General features: G+C 45.1%; 1 protein-coding gene across 1 annotated transcript in view; it reads left to right on the top strand.

Moving 5' to 3' along the window:
• The window catches only part of LOC126088430 (aminopeptidase N-like), a 168,901-nt gene extending 147,651 nt beyond the window's left edge, over positions 1 to 21,250 (top strand). The window contains exons 14-16 of the mRNA XM_049906574.1: positions 3,778 to 3,912; positions 9,583 to 9,646; positions 21,005 to 21,250. Coding sequence (XP_049762531.1) covers positions 3,778 to 3,912; positions 9,583 to 9,646; positions 21,005 to 21,250 — 445 coding nt within the window. The remainder of the gene's footprint in view (positions 1 to 3,777; positions 3,913 to 9,582; positions 9,647 to 21,004) is intronic.
• Positions 21,251 to 21,558: the final 308 nt, after the last annotated feature.

Below are 21,558 nucleotides of genomic sequence, written 5' to 3'. Positions count from 1 at the left end.
TCGTACACAAAAGTAAGGAGTGGTGGGTTACAGACTAGTGCAGCAACTGTTGTCGTAGGAAAGATGGCAGGACCAAAAGTGATAAGTGAACAAATTAACACATCAAATAGAAGATTTTCTTATATATCCCCAGGCAGGAAGAAACAGAGTCCAGCTATCACAACAATAACAGCGATGGAGTCGGAGCAGTGACTAGGTGGTCGCTATATCCTTTATCGAATTAGCTCCAAGCGCGAGTGGGCTATGTCGTTGCCGCCGGACGTTCTGTACCATGGCGTCAGAGGGCGGTCGTATTCCAGAGCCACTGGAGGCGTGGCGCAGCGGGCGTGCTTCAGTAGGTCTACCGGATCCCGCACGACTATTATCGGCATTGGACGGAGACTTGCAACTCCGTTGCCAGCTGTGATATCTTGGTAGGATGGTACCGAGATGTAATACCACACAAACAGTGACAGACATTTTATTTGTGATAAAAATTGGGTGAATTAACAGGCTAGGCTAGATGCGACAGGGTTCTTGACTGTTCGTGAAACCAGCGATGTATGGGTGCAACCCTTTGAACATGGCTGTTGGACCTCTTGGATGGCAGGAGTTTCCACTGGATATTCCTCACGAAAACGTAGAAGAAAAGGCAACACCAATAATGTTGAAATAAACATCCTGGTGCATGCTGCTTCCAAGGTGCTTGGGTGTGCTGCCGAATCCAGTTATTGAAGATCACAATATTTTGACGAACAACAGTTCTGGCAACATCAGGTGGTGCAGATGGAATGAAGTGTCCGCTGGGTGCTGTCGGTACTTAAATCTACCGATTCGGAGTTTGAACGTTGTCGGCCCGCACTATGATCGGTTGAGCGTGTGTGGTCTGGCGGATGCGGGGGGGGAGGAGGTGGGAAGGGGGGGAGGGGTGTGCGACTGCATTGGTGGGAGGCAGGGAGAGAACCCCAGTCACCTTCCGCGCACTGTCCCTATCTCATCTCGTGTCCAGAACCCAAGTTTTGCTTTAATGGAGCTCGAGATTGGCTCCCGTTCCTTGCACAGTTGGAAACTCATGTCTCTGTTGATTAAATTATCAGTTAGACGAATTTAAGTTGTGGTTTTAAAATGCAGTCCCAAAATTTATCGGTGGCAACCAAGACTTTCCATTCACTGGTAATTCATTTTATGCCCATTTTCAGTGCAGTGTTCCGCTACTGCAGAGTTATTGGGGACTTCATTTTCAAAGAGGCAGTTGAAATCCGTGCAACTGATAATTTAATCAACAAGGACACGGACGTCCCACAGAGAGAGGCATGGTAGCCAATACTAAGTTTCAACAAAGCAGAACGTGACGTCCAAACATGAGATACGACAGACGGCGAACGGAAAGCAAATTAGACTCCTCCCTTCGCTTCTCCCCTTCACCACCACAGTCACCAACCCCTCCGCCCCCCCCCCCCCAGCCCCAACCCAACCTATCGTCGAAAACGGTGCGGGGTCAACGAGGCTCGAACTCTGGACCAACAGGTACAAATACCGCTAGCACACAACGGACACTTTATTCCATCAACCCATCAACACCGCCTGTTGATGATGGAACAGCCGTTCAACGATATATTATGGAATTTCGACAGATGGAAGGGCATTCCCCCCCCGAGAACCTTGGAAGTAGCATATACATCGGGAAAGCCTCTGTTCGCATACAATTCTGGTTCAAGTTAACGGTAATGTGAATTAGACCCTTGTCACGGTAGGAGACACGCCTCCAAAACCAGCTCCGGAATGACCTACACACTGCACACACGCCGGGTTAAGTGCAAGCCAGGTGATCATTGCACCAACGCCTTGTATCATTTCAAAAGAGACAAAATTGTGACACTCGGACCTCATTACACGCAACTGTTCAACTGTTCTCCTACAGTCCAATTTATGTGTGGCTGGCCCATCGAAGACGTGCAGCATTATGAGCTGGTGTCACTAGTGGTGTGTTTCGATGATCCCAAATGCAAATATCCATTGCAGGCAGTTCCCTTCGCAATCTTCTTTTTTTCCTGTCCGTATCCCGTTTCTTCATGGGTCGCCATATTAATCTGGATCTGGCCATCTTAGTGGTAGGTGGTGGCATGATGTCTTTCTTGTCGGATTACTTACTTCTGGACAAACGAGGTTCCATTTTAGTCGGTTTTTATGAAAACTGTCATCAATTGACAGTATTTTTAAAAATGCAGCCATGTTTTCCTTAACTTCTTCAACGTATCAATAATAATTTTAAAATTACACATATTTTTATTTGTTCAGACCATGCCTTTATGGATGCTGTCGGCTACAGAGCGACAATATATTTCTGGCAGCCAATCCATATCTGGTCGAGTGTGGTGCACTCTTTTTCTCCCCAGTATAGGTAGTTATTTTAAATGTGTTCGTGATTATTGCAATTAATCACAAAAAATTTAAATTATCAGATTCTGAATAATAGAGGGGCCATGAACGATCAATTTGCCTTACAACAGTTATGATACCCATAGTCAAGGGAAATAAGTATTGTTGTCCTTACCTTACATGTTGCTTAATAGTGGAAATCATTAATTTCAATTTTAAAAAAAAAAGTTATTCTGACTGTTTTTTCTCTTCGTTTCATTAGCAGCTTGAAATTCTTTTTCCTAATATTGGTTCTCTCAATATGGCTCACTTTTCTTTAGTCCATTGTTTTCAGCATTTTAAATTTTCCGTTCAGTACATGAAACGGATAAAATAAAATTTCATCCATAGAGTATTTATAAAATCGTCCTGACACAATCGCCAATGTCATGTACCCTTTGTCTCTGCGGTATAAGAATCTATTTTAAATTTACTTGTGATGGTTAAACGTTATCGAAAGAAATGATGCACTACAATGCCAACAAGAAAATAAAATACGTTATCACATTTTACTTTATGAGGGTATGATTTAATTGCCATGAAACAATTAGCTGCAACCCAGGAAGTCGTCACTGAAATGCGGCGAGCTTTGTGACTAGAAACCTTGTTGTTAATTGTGAATGTAAATAAATCGTTTGCATAATAATAAACGGATTTCGTTTAAAAACATAGATTGCAGATTCGACTTACAAATGTTGAAATGAGTCGACGTTACAGGGCTTGAAGCGCGCGGTTGTCACGTCACCAAACTCCCTATTTCCAATTAGGTAAATGGCCCAAAAAATTAAAAAAATCTTCACTATTACAGGCAGGCAGGGTTATGACCTAGACTACAAAATAAAGATACAGTAATAATACAGCTATCTAGCAGCGAGGCTCAGCAAGAAAGGAAGAAAGCACTGTATTCTAGTATTTTAACTAAAACCAATAGTCCGCAGCTCGTGGTCGTGCGGTGGCGTTCTCGCTTCCCGCGCCCGGGTTCCCGGGTTCGATTCCCGGCGGGGTCAGGGATATTCTCTGCCTCGTGATGACTGGGTGTTGTGTGATGTCCTTAGGTTAGTTAGGTTTAAGTAGTTCTAAGTTCTAGGGGACTGATGACCATAGATGTTAAGTCCCATAGTGCTCAGAGCCATAAAACCAATCAGAATTAATTCCACAGACAAACTGTAAACAGAGATGACGTTTAACATCAGAAATTAAGTCTTAATTTCGCTGTTGTTTTCTATCAGACTCCGTTAGGGTAGCTGCTCGAAATGACATGATTTGCTACGCGGGAGAGTGAATGAAATACCAATATCGGAAAAAAAATTAAACATTACATGTAGCTTTAAATACATACTTTAATTTGAGCTTTCAGTGTCATGGTGTTTGACTCTGCAGGTACCTGGCGACGACGTCTGATGGCAGCATGGACATCAGGAGCCAAGACTACTCGGCGGTGTACTCAGCCGTGTACAGCAACCCCACCGGCTACCAGGCCGCGATCAACTACGTCACCAACAACAAGGGCGTCAGGTGCGCACAGACACCAACTTTTACACTCTTCATTTGCTAACAGAAAGCTAGCGATCTCACTTGTTTGTAAATGTGAAATCCCTTATCTGTTCCAACACTCGAAGTAACCTTCATGCTGTACAGACCATGTACGCGGTGGATAAACAGAGCCAGACAATCTTCATCTACACTCATGCTCATAAATTAAGGATAACTGCAGAATGTGGTGCCACTTAACGTGGCACTACACAAAACTGGCGCTAATAGCACAGGCACATAAGGAACATACGACACAGATCTGCAAGTCCACGGTATTGGTGATAAGTTGAGGAAACCGTGCTACAAAACGCGACTATTTCCTGCGCATATACCCCGACATCAGTATGGGATATGATCACCATGCACACGTACACAGGCCGCACAACGGATTGGCATACTCTGGATCAGGTGGTCGAGCAGCTGCTGCGGTATATTCTCCCATTCTTGCCCCAGTGGCTGTCGGAGCTAATGAAGTGTCCTAAGGGTTTGACGACGTGGAGCGATACGTCGACTGAGAGCATCCCAGACGTGCTCGATGGGGCTTAGGTCTGTAGAACAGGCAGGCCACTCCATTCGCCTGATATCTTCTGTTTCAAGGTACTCCTCTACGATGGCAGCTCGGTGGGGCCAAGCGATATCAACCATCAGGAGAAAGGTGGGATCTACTGCACCCCTGAAAAGGCGGACATACTGGTGCAAAATGACGTCCCGATGCACCTGACCTGATACAGTTCCTCTGTGAAAGACATGCAGGGGTGTACGTGCACGAATCATAATCCCACCCCACACCATCAAACCACGACCTCCATACAGGTTCCTTTCAAGGACGTTAAGGGGTTGGTATCTGGTTCCTGGTTCACGCCAGATGAAAACCCGGCGAGAATCACTGTTCAGACTATACCTGGACTCGTCCGTGAACATAACCTGGGACCACTGTTCCAATGACCATGTACTGTGTTCTTGACACCAGGCTTTACGGGCTCTCCTGTGACCAGCGGTCAGTGGAATGCACCTTGCATGTCTCCGGGCGAATAAACCATGTCTGTTCAGTCGTCTGTAGACTGTGTGTCTGGAGACAACTGTTCCAGTGGCTGCGGTAAGGTCCCGAGTAAGGCTACCTGCAGTACTCCGTGACCGTCTGCGGGCACTGATGATGAGATATCGGTCTTCTTGTGGTGTTGTACACTGTGGACGTCCAGTACTGTAGCGCCTGGACACGTTTCCTGTCTGCTGGAATCGTTGCCATAATCTTGAGATCACACTTTATGGCAGATGGAGGGCCTGTACTACGACCTGCTGTGTTTGACAAGCCTCCAGTCGCTATAGTATTCTACTCCTAATAACGTCATCAATATGTGTTCTTTGTGCCATATTCAACACACATTCACCATTAGAACGTCTGAAAACATCTGCGCACTTACTTGCTGCACCGTACTCTGACATGCACCAACACATCTCTGTATATGTGGACTGCTGCCAGCACCACCGTGTGACGGCCACAGGTCAAATGCACCGCATGGTCATACCCCGAGATGATTTAAACCCGCAAACCGCCCACCAGAGCGTTGTTTCACCATGTATCAGCATTACCACTTCTGTCCATGTCATATTCCTGTCGTGAATAGTGAGCGGGAAGAACTGATGTTGGTAAGCTGCGAAGTGAGGTCGAATTTCTCTGTTTATACTTTCGCGGACTTTTGACGAGATATTTGTTGGAGGGAGCAAAAATAGTCTGACTATTCTAAGAACATATACTCTCGTAATTTTAGCAGTAAACTACACTGTGACGCATAGTGCCTTAGTTTTAGCATATTCCAGTGGAACTGTATGAATGTCTCTGCCTTTCAACTTGCCTGAGACAGAAGTCGTGAAGATATCCTAACTAGCTGGAACTGGAGACGGGTGTCACGCTTTGCCAGTGACAAATACAGACCCGACAAGAATTGCTGCTGTCATTGAATGCCGGTCCGTCTCGACCAGTTTCCGAGTGAATACTGACTTCGCTTCAGCCCAGCAGATTTTTCACATTCTACTGGAAAATGCGTTCAATATAAAAACCGAAACCGCTCCTGCACCAAAATTAAGAATATATGACTTACACATGTTGTTAAAAACTTCTTTGCAAATGAAGCTGTTAATCATCAAATCAGTAAACTATTGGGGAGCAGCAGTACTGTAGTACTGTCCAAAGATGAATAAACAATAATGTATAGTTTGTTGATATCTAGAGAACTCCGGGTCCAGTTATATCTTAAATCATTGTGTTCTTAGGCTCCTTTGTAGTGCATTATCTCCTATATTTTTTTCTTTTTTGTCTCCTCATTTCTTACCCTATCAGGTCACCTGACTGTCAACATTCTTCTGTAGCGCCACATCTCAAATACTTCGATTCTCTTCTGCACAGGTTCTTCCACTGCTTTACAATACTGTGCTCCAAACGAACATTCTCAGAAATTTCTTCCTCAAATTAAGGCCTATGTTTGATACCTGTAGACTTCTCTTGGCCAGGAATGCTCTCTTTGCACACTCTAGTCTGCTTTTGATGTCCTTACTTCGTCCGTCATGGGTTATTTTGCTTCCAAGGTAGGAGAATTCCTTAATTTCGTCTACTTCGTAACCAACAATTTTGATGTTAAGTTTCTCGCCATTTTCATTTCTGCTACTTCTCATCACTTTCCTCCTTTTTCCAGTTTATTCTCAATCCATATTCGGTACTCATTAGACTGTTAATTCCATTCAACAGAGCCTGTAGTTCTTCTTCACTTCCAATGAGGATTGCTACATCATCGGTAAATCGTATCATTGATATCATTCCACTCAGAATTCTAATTTCTCACTTGAATCTTAATTTTGTTTCCGTCATCGCTTCTTCGATGTATAGATTGAACAGTAGGAACACAAGACTGCAGCCCTGTCTTACACCCTTTGTAATCCGAGCACTTCGTTCTTGGTCCTGGAATTTTATTGTTCCCACTTGGTTCTATTATATATTGTATATCGCCCGTCTTTCTCTGTAGCTTATTCCTGTTTTTCTCAGAACTTAGAACATCGTGCACCATTTCACATTGTCAAGCGCTTTTTCTAGATCGACGAATCCTATGAGCGTATCTTGATGTTTTTCTGACTCTTGCTTCCACTATCAATCGCAAAATCCGAACTGTTTCTATGGTGCCTTTAACTTTACTAAAGCGAAACTAAACGTCATCTAACACATCCTGAATTTTCTTTTCTGTTCTTCTGTATATTATCCTCGTTAGCCGCTTGGGTGCATGAGATGTTAAGCTGATTGTGGGCTAGTTTTCGCTCCTTTTGACCCTTCCTATCTTCGAAAATATGTGAATGATGTTTTTTCGAAAGTCTGATGGTACGTCGTTAGTCTCATAGAGTCTACACACCAACTTGAACAGTCTTTTGGTTGCCATTTCCTCCGATGATTTTAGAAATTCCAGTGTATTGCTATACATCCCTTCTGCCACCTATCCGCTCTGTCATCTGCGTGTAACAGAGGAATTCCCATTGCACTCTTACTGTTACCATCCTACCGTTCAATTTCACCGAAGGTTATTTTGAATTTTCTATATGCTGAGTCAGTCTTTCCCAGAATTCATTCTTTATCGACTTATTCAAATTTTGCTGCACCCATTTTGCCTTGACTGCCCTGCACTTCCTCTTTATTTCATTCCTAATTGATTTCAATCGCTGTATTCTGGTCTTCTCCTGAAAATTTTAGTACCTCTTCCTTTCGTCGATCAATTGAAGTATTTCTTGGTACCCAAGGTTTCTTCAGAGTTACGGCCCTTGTACCTATGTCTCACTGCCCAACATCTGTGATACCCTTTCTTGGTGATGTCAACTCTTGTTCAACTAAACTGCCTACTGTGATATTCCTTATCGCAGTATCCACATCCTTAGCGAATTTCAGACGTGTCTCATCTTTCCTCAGTACTTCAGTGTGCCACATACTTCCACACTGATTCTTCCGTACGATTCTCTTTAACTTCAGTCTGCTCTTCATCATCACTAAATTATGATCTGAGTTTATACCTGCTCCTGGGTGCGACTTACAATCCAATATCAGATTTCGGAAACTCTGTCTGACCATGATGTAATTCAGCTGGAATCTTCATATGTCTCCGACTCTTTTCCACGTACAGTTCCTCCTCTTGTTTTTCTTGGACCGAGAATTCCCTATTACCATCTGAAATTTATTGCAGAACTCGATTAATGTGTTTCCTATCTCATTCTCTCCCGCAATCATTTATTCTATTCTTTCCCCAACAACAGCGTTCCAGTCCTCCATCATTATTAGATTATCATCTCCCGTTACATACTTAATTACTGATTCAGTATCCTCATATACTTTCTATATCTCTTCATCTTCGGCTAGTGAAATCGGTATATATACCTGAACTACCGTCAGTGCTGGTGTGATGTCAAATCTGATAAGAACAAGCCTATCACTGAATTATTGACAGTAGCACACTCTACGCCTTACCTTCATATTCATAACGAATCCTGCCTCTGCTATACCATTTTCTGCTGCTGTTGATAGCATTCTAATGTATGTGCGTCTGACAAGGAACCCGTGTCTTCTTTCCATGTCACTTCATTGGTCCCCACAGTGGATGAGTTTCTGCATTTCCCATTTCAGACTTCCTAGATTTCCTACTACGTTTAATCTTCGGTCATTCCATGCTCCGACTCGTGAAATGTTATCCCTTCTTTTGTTAATCCAACATTTTTTCATGTTCGCCTCCCCATTGGAGTTACCTCCAGGATATCCGAATGAGGGACTAATCCAGAATATTTTGACAATGGAAAGCCCATCACGACAAATTTCAAATATACGCCACATATCGTGAGGATTCAGACTATGTGTCTCTAATGTAGTGGTTTCCATTGCCTTCTGCGTTCTCATGGCTTGATCTTTCCTGATCCTTCCGCCTTTTTGAAGCAGTTTTTCACCACAATGGCAAAGAGAATGCCCTCAAATGTTCAAATGTGTGTGAAATCTTATGGGACTTAACTGCTAAGGTCATCGGTCGCTATGCTTACACACTACTTAACCTAAATTAGCCTAAGGACAAACACATACACCCATGCCCGAGGGAGGACTCGAACCTCCACCGGGACCAGCCACACAGTCCATGACTGAGAATGCCCTCAACCGCTGTCCGCCTCTCCTCCCTCTTTGACAATGCAGAGCGCGGCTGACTTCTTATGCTATAACTTTGGCCGCCATTGATGATGATTTTCTTATTCAAAATTTAAGCCGGGCCTGGGTTCGAACCTAGGACCCAAGATGTTTTGATTATGAAGGGCGCTACCCCCAGACCACCTACCACCGTCTACGTGAAAAACAAGAAACCTTGTGTTACCTGCCTTGTGGAAAACTGTCGAAGCGTTACTGTTTAGCGAGCTTCATCTGCCTCCTCCCATCTCTAGGAGGTGGGCCCCTTTCTACAGATTCATCAATAAATTTCTTCATGCTTCAGCTTGTAACGAAGTATTCTCTGGGCAATCGTTCACTTGGTATTCCATCCCTCCTAGCTATGTGAATTAACAAAGATGAAACTGATTGGAAGATATATTAATGTTAACTAAATCTGTATTGATGTATTCATGGAGTTGATGTTAGAATCTATTTTGCAGTGGTGCGTCTACAATCCTGGCTGGGCTCGCGTCAAAGGTTACTTCCCAAGACCACGTGCAAAAGGTAAGTAGTGTGTACTGCGTGCAGCTCATTCACAACTGCAACATCATTTTCTTTGTATTAAATCATTAGAAAAACTGTGGTCAAAAGCACCGTACGAACTGCTATTCGTAAGGTATTGTCACTGTGTAAGAGTTCCACTGCACGATCATATTTGATAAAAATGTGCATTTATATATCACATTCGCATCTCGTCAGAAATCAGATTTGAGATACAGTATCAAAACGTGTACCGTCAGGTATAACATCACAAATATTTACTGATACCTCTTCTCTTTAGTCCATTATTCTGAAAATGAATTTTTGCTCATGTCTCACAGAACAAAGACCTTTTGTATCGTTTTAGTTCATTCACAAAAGTCCGCTGGCGTCTCCCGAATCAGCATCTTGATCGTATATTCATGAAGAGTGGCTACGTGTAACATGACACAGGCCATGTGGACGAACAATGAAGCTGTAGTGCGTTGATGTTTGAGCGCTCAACTCTTTATATTGAGGAGGTCAGTTCTTTAATGAGTTAATTAAGATAGCGGCTCTACTCCAAGACTTCTGATACACAAAGGGCGCCGTCGTTAACCTATATCGCCCCCACAGACAGCAGACGAACATTGAAAAGCTTGTGCAGCTTGTAGTAGTTCAATGATCGCAGATGATCCGTATTTTTCGACAGCCGATTCCGTACGTGAGGGTAACAAACAGCACTCGACGTGTAGAAATGTCGTCAGAGAAAAGTGGAGCACCTTCATTCAAAAATATAATACTTTCTGTCTTCTGAGAATCGATACAGGTCCACCCATCAAGTGGTTCTGCATTTTGGTTAATGCACATTCTGAAAATTTCAGTTAGCATTAGCAAGTCATTTACTGTTTAAAAACGGCACATGGCCGACTTGAGGCGCGAAAGAAATCCAGAAATTTTTAATTGGTACTCTTAGGGGCCATCTGGTGAGTTCCTGTAGGGGATAACTCAATAAGCTGACAACAGGTGACACAACAATAGTGGTTTGAGCCTGTCCTCAATCTTTATTTATCTTGTACTAATCTGCATCTATACCCAACACCTTTTTCCACCTGTTTTGTTTATTATAGTCTTGTGTTGTTGCTACTATCTTTCCTTCTACTGTTCATTGCCGTATGGAATTAGCTATTCCCGGATAGCGTACCGGGTGTCTCACTAGTCTGACCCTTTTCCTAATAAGCATTTTCCATTAGAGTCGTTTCCTCACCTATTCTTTCAGTATTTCATTTCATATCTTACTTGTCCAGTTAACTTTTAATATTCTTGAACAGCAACACTATTCAGATGTTTCCTCAAACTTTGGATGATTCACATGTCATTTCCTCACAGTGGTGAACTCCAGACTTACACTTTTAAGCACGTCTTCCTCAGTTTCATGTCAATATCTGACGCCAGTACATCTGTCCATATTGAAGAATGCCGTCTTCTTCACGTGTGCTAATATCTGATATTCTCATTGCTTCCACCAACCTGCGTAATTTTACTTTCTAGGCAGAGTGCTTCCACTTATTCCACTAAAATGTCGCTCCGAGTTTCCAAAAAAAAAAAAAAAAAAAAAAAAAAAATCATCCAACTGTCGACTTCATAGATATACTTGGAGAAATGCTTGATACACACTGTGCTCTTTTGCAATACATTTATTCACAACCGATTTTAGTCATGGACCGTCTTCACAGTGGAAAAATACACTTATGAGCCAAAACATTATAACCACCTGCTTAATATCTTATTTATCCGTCTTTGGAACGAAATACATCCCTGATTCTGCGTATCAGGAATCCGACAGTTTGTTGGTAGCTTTGTGGAGATATGTGGCATTAGATGACTACGCACAGGACATGTAACTCGCGGAAATAACGGGCCGCTGATTTGCGTACGTGGTGATGGCGAGCAGTAGCGACACAGATGGATGCAGACGAATCTGCTCGCCCGCACATCAACGTGAGTTCACCATATTGCTGCTAAAACACTGTAGCACGGTTCTGGCTCAGAGACACGGACAATTATACTGCTGAAAGATGACATCGGGGTCGAGGAAGACATCAAGCGTGAAGTGATGTAGATGGTTCGCGGCTGTCAGCCTCTCTTCAATTACTATGACCGATCCCACGCAAATGCGAGAGAATTTATCCCATATCATAATACTGCTATCACCAGCTTGAGTCCGTGGCACGTTGCACGTTTAGAGACGCCGTTCACTAGATGTTTGTGGAGCAAAAATGTGTTTCACCAAAACTGCCATTGATCGACGGTCGAAGCCCGGTGGTCCCGTGCGCACTGAAATCGTAATTGACGATGCCGTTGGGTCAAATGGGGTAGTCGGCTGCGGAGTTCCATGTGCAACAGTGTACTACGAACGGTGTGTTCCGAAACGCTTGTGCGTGCACTATCTTTGTGTTCTTTCTGAGACATGCCACAGATTACTATCTATCCTGTTTTACAGAGCAAAGAAGACTGCGAACGTTGTGTGAAGAGCCATGGACCTCCAACCATTTAGCGCCTTTTGGTAATTTCGCTGTCTTTCTACGTCTTTCCGTAGATGCACGTCAACGTTCGACCACTTTTGCCGTTTTCGAGATACTCGTTCACAGACTCTGCGCAACAATAATTTATCCTTCGTCAAAAACACTGTCTTAATGGATTTCCCCCTTTTGCAGCTCGTATCTTTGCTAGGGTGATCCCCCGTCGGTGTCTGTTCCGCTTATATACTTTTATTACCGCAGCGCTAAGCGGTATCCAACGTGGCGGTGGGCAGTGGACATAAACGTTTTGGCTGATCAGTGCAAAAAATGGTTCAAATGGTCTGAGCACTATGGGACTTAACATCTGAGGTCATCAGTCCCCTAGAACTTAGAACTACTTAAACCTAACTAACCTAAGGACATCACACACTTCCATGCCCGAAGCAGGATTCGAACCTGCGACCGTAGCGGTCGCGCGGTTCCGGACTGAAGCGCCTAGAACCGCTCGGCCACTGCGGCCGGCTTGATCAGTGCATCAACTGTAACAACTTCACGTGGCACTGATGCTATTTAACCAAGATAATATACGCCTTTACTGACTTGAAAACATATGAAAATTGATACTTAACACTGTAATGAAAGCTGAACCATGCAGAAAACACCACTGAAAACACGGAAACCTGTAAATGACTCAGGCACAACAGGCGTTGATGAAGCGCAGCGATGAAGCGCATTTCTGCACTGTCAATTATTATGGATGGAGGTTGCACTCAACAACCGAGCTAGGTTAATAGTTGGCTCCTTTTACCGACCTCCCGACTCAGCAGCATTAGTGGCAGAACAACTGAGAGAAAATTTGGAATACATTTCACATAAATTTTCTCACCATGTTACAGTCTTAGGTGGAGATTTCAATTTGCCAGATACAGACTGGGACGGGTGGTAGGGACAGAGCATCGAGTGACATTATACTGAGTGCACTATCCGAAAATTACCTCGAGCAATTAAACAGAGAACCGACTCGTGGAGATAACATCTTGGACCTACTGATAACAAACAGACCCGAACTTTTCGACTCTGTAAGTGTAGAACAGGGAATCAGTGATGATTCAGCATCCCTGAATATGGGAGTTAATAGGAATATAAAAAAAGGGAGGAAGGTTTATCTGTTTAGCAAGAGTAATAGAAGGCAGATTTCAGACTACCTAACAGATCAAAACGAAAATTTCTGTTCCGACACTGACAATGTTGAGTGTTTATGGAAAAAGTTCAAGGCAATCGTAAAATGCGTTTTAGACAGGTACGTGCCGAGTAAAACTGTGAGGGACGGGAAAAACCCACCGTGGTTCAACAACGAAGTTAGGAAACTACTGCGAAAGCAAAGAGAGCTTCACTCCAAGTTTAAACGTAGCCAAAACCTCTCAGACAAACAGAAGCTAAACGATGTCAAAGTTAGCGTAATGAGGGCTATTCGTGAAGCGTTCAGTGAATTCGAAAGTAAAATTCTATGTACCGACTTGACAGAAAATCCTAGGAAGTTCTGGTCTTACGTTAAATCAGTAAGTGGCTCGAAACAGCATATCCAGACACTCCGGGATGATGATGGCATTGAAACAGAGGATGACACGCGTAAAGCTGAAATACTAAACACCTTTTTCCAAAGCTGTTTCACAGAGGAAGACCGCACGGCAGTTCCTTCTCTAAATCCTCGCACAACCGAAAAAAGACAGACATCGAAATAAGTGTCCAAGGAATAGAAAAGCAACTGGAATCATTCAACAGAGGAAAGTCCACTGGACCTGACGGGATACCAATTCGATTCTACACAGAGTACGCAAAAGAACTTGCCCCCCTTCTAACAGCCGTGTACCGCAAGTCTCTAGAGGAACGGAAGGTTCCAAATGATTGGAAAAGAGCACAGGGAGCCCCAGTCTTCAAGAAGGGTCGTCGAGCAGATGCGCAAAACTATAGACCTATATCTCTGACGTCGATCTGTTGTAGAATTTTAGAACATGTTTTTTGCTCGCGTATCATGTCGTTTTTGGAAACCCAGAATCTACTCTGTAGGAATCAACATGGATTCCAGAAACAGCGATCGTGTGAGACCCAACTCGCTTTATTTGTTCATGAGACCAAGAAAATATTAGATACAGGCTCCCAGGTAGATGCTGTTTTCCTTGACTTCCTGAAGGCATTCGATACAGTTCTGCACTGTCGCCTGTTAAACAAAGTAAGAGCCTACGGAATATCAGACCAGCAGTGTGGCTGGATTGAAGAGTTTTTAGCAAACAGAACACAGCATGTAGTTATCAATGGAGAGACCTCTACAGACGTTAAGGTAACCTCTGGCGTGCCACAGGGGAGTGTTATGGGACCATTCCTTTTCACAATATATATAAATGACCTAGTAGATAGTGTCGGAAGTTCCATGCGGCTTTTCGCGGATGATGCTGTAGTATACAGAGAAGTTGCAGCATTAGAAAATTGTAGCGAAATGCAGGAAGATCTGCAGCGGATAGGCACTTGGTGCAGGGAGTGGCAACTGACCCTTAACATAGATAAATGTAATGTATTGCGAATACATAGAAAGAAGGATCCTTTATTGTATGAATATATGATAGTGGAACAAACACTGGTAGCAGTTACTTCTGTAAAATATCTGGGAGTATGCGTGCGGAACGATTTGAAGTGGAATGATCACATAAAATTAATTGTTGATAAGGTGGGTACCAGGTTGAGATTCATTGGGAGAGTCCTTAGAAAATGTAGTCCATCAACAAAGGAGGTGGCTTACAAAACACTCGTTCGACCTATACTTGACTATTGCTCATCAGTGTGGGCTCTGTACCAGATCGGGTTGACGGAGGAGATAGAGAAGATCCAAAGAGGAGCGGAGCGTTTCGTCACAGGGTTATTTGGTAACCGTGATAGTGTTACGGAGATGTTTAGCAAACTCAAGTGGCAGACTCTGCAAGAGAGGCGCTCTGCATCGCGGTGTAGCTGGCTCGGCAGGTTTCGAGAGGGTGCATTTCTGGATGAGGTATCGAATATATTGCTTCCCCCCTACTTATACCTCCCAAGGAGATTACGAATGTAAAATTAGAGAGATTCGAGCGCGCACGGAGGCTTTCAGACAGTCGTTTTTCCCGCGAACCATACGTGACTGGAACAGAAAAGGGAGGTAATGACAGGGGCACATAAAGTGCCCTCCACCACACACCGTTGGGTGGCTTGCGGAATATAAATGTAGATGTAAATGTAGATGTAGATGTACCCTTGATGTCCACCGTCGCCGAGTATGATGGTGATCTGGAAAGAGATCCCATACTTTCAGTGTTTTGGAGAGGCACAGCGGTGTTACTCATGGCGTCATAGTTCAGAGAACTATCGGGTATAGCTTCTGGTTACGGCTAGTAGTGACATGGCAGAGCGACACATGACAGACAGCTGTCGTCCCCACGTGTTACCTCTCATGCAACGGTATCATGGTATAATTATTGGCAGGGCAATGCTCAGCCACACACGGCACGTATATGTCAACTGTCTCCGTGATGCTGAGGTACTCCCGTGACCAGGAAGGATACCAAATCAGTCCCAGATAGAAAGTGTGTGATACCATGTCTGATGTCAACTCTATCACAGTGCTAGTGTCCATGACATGAAGGACCAGTTGTGAGACGCATTGTCTCAGGAGAACATACAGTGGGTATTGTATATTGAACCGGGGACCTAGAAACGACGGGGAGGCTTCGCCACGCCATAGCCCTCAGGGGTACTGTAGGCGCCCCGGTGGTCCCAGTAGCCTACGGTGGACTAGATGGCCGAGCGGTGACCTCTCCAGTTGTCAGGATGCTAGGAAATGACTGTGGATGCGTCATAAACGCCAAAGAAACATTATTAATTCATAACACCTTTATTCCTGCCGAGTACAATGTGGCTTGGTGATATCAACGACCTTCCCCGAGTCCTCGCTGACTCATGGCGATGACACCAGATCCGGGCGGCACACTCTTGCTAGCGCAGCGCCTCGTGCTGTGACGTAGCAGAGGAATGTCTTCACTTCGGCCATGCGTGGCTGGCGGTGTCGGGCTGACCGGCCGGCTATGCCACCCCATCTTCTTCCCTGCTTCTTCTGGTGGATCGACCGTGGCGGACGGGCGGAATGGGCTGCAGTCCCCCAGCGTCGTCAGCTCACCCGGTTGTGATGGCGGATGCACAGGGACTAGGCCCCGCACGATCTCAACGACGGTTCACTGATGTGGTCAGCATTGGTGGCGAGCGAGTCTGCCGCGATGTCTGCTAATCCTTGGTTGATGATTGACAGCGGCAGCAGAGAGGACCAGTGCTGGCACTGTCCCCTCACGTCTGCTGCTGGATGGGTCGCCCTTACTGCAACATCTCCTTAATAAAGATTAACATGTCGATCACCGAGCTGAGCGCTACGCAGCGACCCATTGCACATCTAACTACAAGTCTAACTCCGAGTGCCTTGTTGTTATCAAAGCTGGCGTATTTAAAGGAAGTACGAGCGACGTCCTGACGTCATGCTCGTTTGTAATGAACGCATTTGTTCCACTTATACTGCTGATTTATCTGTCATACTCGCCCCTTAGGTGTTCTTGTGACAGAGTTACGTTTTGTTACGGAAGACATACGCGAAGTTATGAAATGCAGTACAGCTAACGCTATACCTCTGCTTACACCCTACTGAAGTCTCTGTCTACCACAAACCCGCGTGATAAGCAATTCTCTCTCGCCTGTTGTGTGTAACCAGGCCATTGCCCTTGCGTGACGACACATTCCGATATTTGTGCAATCCTCCTGGCTCTTGTCTAACCTACTGCCTCTTGCTCTTGGCATAGGCAACGAAACTTCAACAATATTCCACGTTTCCAACTCTTTACTATTCTGCGACACTACAGTACACAATCCCACAACAGACCACAGCAGTCCACCCACCCCACCAGGGTTATTGTGCGGTTCGCCCCCAGTGGACCCCCCCCCCCCTCCCCTAGGAACATCTCATACCAGATGAGTGTAACCCTCAATTTTTGCGTGGTAGAGTAATTATGGTGTACGAGTACTTGGAGACAGTATTTGCGCAGCAATCGCCGACATACACTCCTGGAAATGGAAAAAAGAACACATTGACACCGGTGTGTCAGACCCACCATACTTGCTCCGGACACTGCGAGAGGGCGGTACAAGCAATGATCACACGCACGGCACAGCGGACACACCAGGAACCGCGGTGTTGGCCGTCGAATGGCGCTAGCTGCGCAGCATTTGTGCACCGCCGCCGTCAGTGTCAGCCAGTTTGCCGTGGCATACGGAGCTCCATCGCAGTCTTTAACACTGGTAGCATGCCGCGACAGCGTGGACGTGAACCGTATGTGCAGTTGACGGACTTTGAGCGAGGGCGTATAGTGAGCATGCGGGAGGCCGGGTGGACGTACCGCCGAATTGCTCAACACGTGGGGCGTGAGGTCTCCACAGTACATCGATGTTGTCGCCAGTGGTCGGCGGAAGGTGCACGTGCCCGTCGACCTGGGACCGGACCGCAGCGACGCACGGATGCACGCCAAGACCGTAGGATCCTACGCAGTGCCGTAGGGGACCGCACCGCCACTTCCCAGCAAATTAGGGACACTGTTGCTCCTGGGGTATCGGCGAGGACCATTCGCAACCGTCTCCATGAAGCTGGGCTACGGTCCCGCACACCGTTAGGCCGCCTTCCGCTCACGCCCCAACATCGTGCAGCCCGCCTCCAGTGGTGTCGCGACAGGCGTGAATGGAGGGTCGAATGGAGACGTGTCGCCTTCAGCGATGAGAGTCGCTTCTGCCTTGGTGCCAATGATGGTCGTATGCGTGTTTGGCGCCGTGCAGGTGAGCGCCACAATCAGGACTGCATACGACCGAGGCACACAGGGCCAACACCCGGCATCATGGTGTGGGGAGCGATCTCCTACACTGGCCGTACACCACTGGTGATCGTCGAGGGGACACTGAATAGTGCACGGTACATCCAAACCGTCATCGAACCCATCGTTCTACCATTCCTAGACCGGCAAGGGAACTTGCTGTTCCAACAGGACAATGCACGTCCGCATGTATCCCGTGCCACCCAACGTGCTCTAGAAGGTGTAAGTCAACTACCCTGGCCAGCAAGATCTCCGGATCTGTCCCCCATTGAGCATGTTTGGGACTGGATGAAGCGTCGTCTCACGCGGTCTGCACGTCCAGCACGAACGCTGGTCCAACTGAGGCGCCAGGTGGAAATGGCATGGCAAGCTGTTCCACAGGACTACATCCAGCATCTCTACGATCGTCTCCATGGGAGAATAGCAGCCTGCATTGCTGCGAAAGGCGGATATACTCTGTACTAGTGCCGACATTGTGCATGCTGTGTTGCCTGTGTCTATGTGCCTGTGGTTCTGTCAGTGTGATCATGTGATGTATCTGACCCCAGGAATGTGTCAATAAAGTTTCCCCTTCCTGGGACAATGAATTCACGGTGTTCTTATTTCAATTTCCAGGAGTGTAGTATAACGGAGGCGGAGTAAGGGGAACAGACCCACATTCGCCGAGGCAGATGGAAAACCGCCTTAAAATCCATCCACAGGCTGGCCGGCACACCGGACCTCGACACTAATCCGCCGGGCGGATTCGTGCCGGCGACCAGCACGCCTTCCCACTCGGGAAGTAGCGCGTTAGACCGCGCGGATAGCTGGGCGGGCGAGCATACAGTGACTTTATGGTACTTTCCCGAACCCATGAACACATGCATGCAGACCAGATTAAGTGCAACGACATACTGATAAATGAAATTTTACTACTAAGTTCTTTCTGAATTTGACTCACACGCCTTCTCAAATGGTGAAGCATCATTTCAGTTCCTTCTCCTGTGAACTGGCTGCTTTATTTTTCTCTCAGGCAGTGTATTTTAGTTTGCTCACTAGACAGATGACAAGCTGATGGATGGCGAGGTGGAACCTTGGGAAAGAAGTACATACTAACACTGTTGCCTGGGTTTTCCACAAGACTGGTTCTGAGGTATCAGTGGTTGCCCCAGGAGTTAAGTCCTTTGAAATGTATCTGGAGGGACCGTTGAGTTGGACAGAGGGAGGGGAAAGGAAGGCGATGTCGTAAGTGTACTATAGAAAATAGTTGGGGCTCCTGCAAGTGCATGCTCATCTTCATGTCTACAGTGTTAGTCGAATGAACAAAATACAGAATAACATTTTCACCTGGCGCTAGTTATTGAAGCTGTTGAGTGAAGGTAGGAAAAGGAATGATACCAGTAGAGTTAACAGCTTTTAAGTTTTCCTACTGAAATGGCAGTAGGATGTTTCCACAGACAAGGCTGTTGGCACGAGTTAGGGGTAAAGTTATTTAGTTGTATGTTCCATAGATGATTTGAAAGAATCTTTTATCATAAAGATATGGAACGAGTCACTTTACAGGATGTGTATGCATGATTAGTGTTAAAATTAGCAAACACCTTATTATTTTTAGTCCTACTCATGCAGCTACACTTATTTTTTACTGGCTACCAGTTTTCAAGCAGAAATTTGTCCACGGAATTGAAGAAGTTGTCCAGGAGAAATGATTTTACATTAGACTTCAAACTTACTTCGCTACCTGTCAGACATTTTATGCTATTGAGCAAACGATCAAGAATTTTTGTTGCTGCATATTGAACTCATTTCTGAGCCACTGACAGCCTTAACATTGGGTAATAACGGTCATTCTTCCCTCTAGTGTTGTAGGTATGGATATCACAGTTCTTCTCAAATTGTAATGAATTATTTATGAAGAATTTCGTTAGCGAACATGTGTATTGTGATGGCGTAACTAAAATGTTTAGCTTCTTGAAGCGGTACCTACATGACGTCCGTGTGTGAACAAATATTATTGTTACTGCTCGCTTTTATGCAATAAATACTTCCTTTCTAAATGATTGGTTACCCCATAAAATTATTCCGTAAAACATTATTCGCTGTAAATAAGCAAAATATGTCAGGAGGTTAAGAGGATGATACGATTATGTTCCACCATTAGTAATTATACTAAGAGCAAAACTAGCTGAACTTAATTGTTTGAGAATCTTCTTCCAGTTTGTTTCCAATATGTACACCAAAAAATTTGGAGCATTCTTCCATATTTACTGACTGCTGCGCATATGCTACATCAGTTACTGGTATGACTGAATTCGCTATACAGAAATGAACGTAGTGTGTTTCTTCAAAGTTTATTGAGTTTGTTTTTAGAGAATCACTTAATAATTCTTTGGAAAATATCATTTACTAACTTCTCTGTTGCTTTCTCCCTAATGGGATTTATTAAAATACTAGTATCATCTGCAAAAAGTAACTATTTTACTAGTTCATTGTTAAGTAGAAGAGCATTCACGTACATATGGAATAGGAGTGGACCCAAAATGCACCCCTGTGGGACCCACTACGTAATTTTTTTTTTCGCCAGTCACTAAAATTTCCTACACTGGAAAGGTAGGAAAGATCACAAAAATATGAACTGGCGATGTATCATTATTTAAGGCTTTTACTACTTGATGAGGGATCATATAAAGAGCATTCTGAGTCGAGAATGTGTAAGTTTTAAATTTATGTGGAAAACACAAGTTAAGGTAAGACATTAACTACTCTTAATCAGGCACACCCTGAGATATAACCAAATCGCTGATAAAGTCGTGACAAGAGAGGAGACAGGATAGTAGAAGAATTTGCTTCGGAACGGGAAAAGAATAATAAACACTTCAAATCAGACTGCATTCTAATGACTCAATAACAAAAGCAAACACGTTTTATCCACTTCCATTTACCGTTGTATGGAATGATGAACGTACCTGTGGTGTTCGCAGCTGGTGGAGGTGGCGACGGCAGCGGAACTCAGCGCATCAGCCATCGCGAGCCTGGAGCAGTCGACGGCCGAGCACGTGCAGTGGAACCAGCGCTACGAGGCGGTCGTCGGTGCGTGGCTGGCGGCCCGCGTGGAAACGCCCACCACCACCGCTGACCCCGGCAGTGGCGCCACGCCAGTAGTTGCCACGGGTTCTGCCGCGGCGCTGCTGCTGTCGCTCTTGCTGTTGTCCCTGTTCGCCGCCTAGGCCTCTTCAGCCCGTCAACTGGTCGATCACCACAGTTCACAAGCTGTCTTTGCAGCTACGTCATCAACAATTCACGACATTCCAACCACTCTCCCTTCGGCCTACCTCCCGAGCGCTTCAGAGCTGATCGCACGTTTGTCTCACGCAAGCACACACAGGACCCGTGTAGCACTAATGAAGTCCAGGGAACCTGTTCACCGATATGAACCCGTTTGCTCTTAATGTACTATTTTACTTCCACGTAATACGTGGAGCTAACGTGCAATAACCTTTTATACGCCTAAATTAAGCTTTAACACATGCTGTGC

This window comes from Schistocerca cancellata, chromosome 6, assembly GCF_023864275.1.
Source record: "Schistocerca cancellata isolate TAMUIC-IGC-003103 chromosome 6, iqSchCanc2.1, whole genome shotgun sequence".
NCBI lineage: Eukaryota > Metazoa > Arthropoda > Insecta > Orthoptera > Acrididae > Schistocerca > Schistocerca cancellata.
The sequence above is the reverse complement of the archived record's forward strand: the minus strand, read 5'-3'. Positions and strand labels throughout refer to the sequence as shown.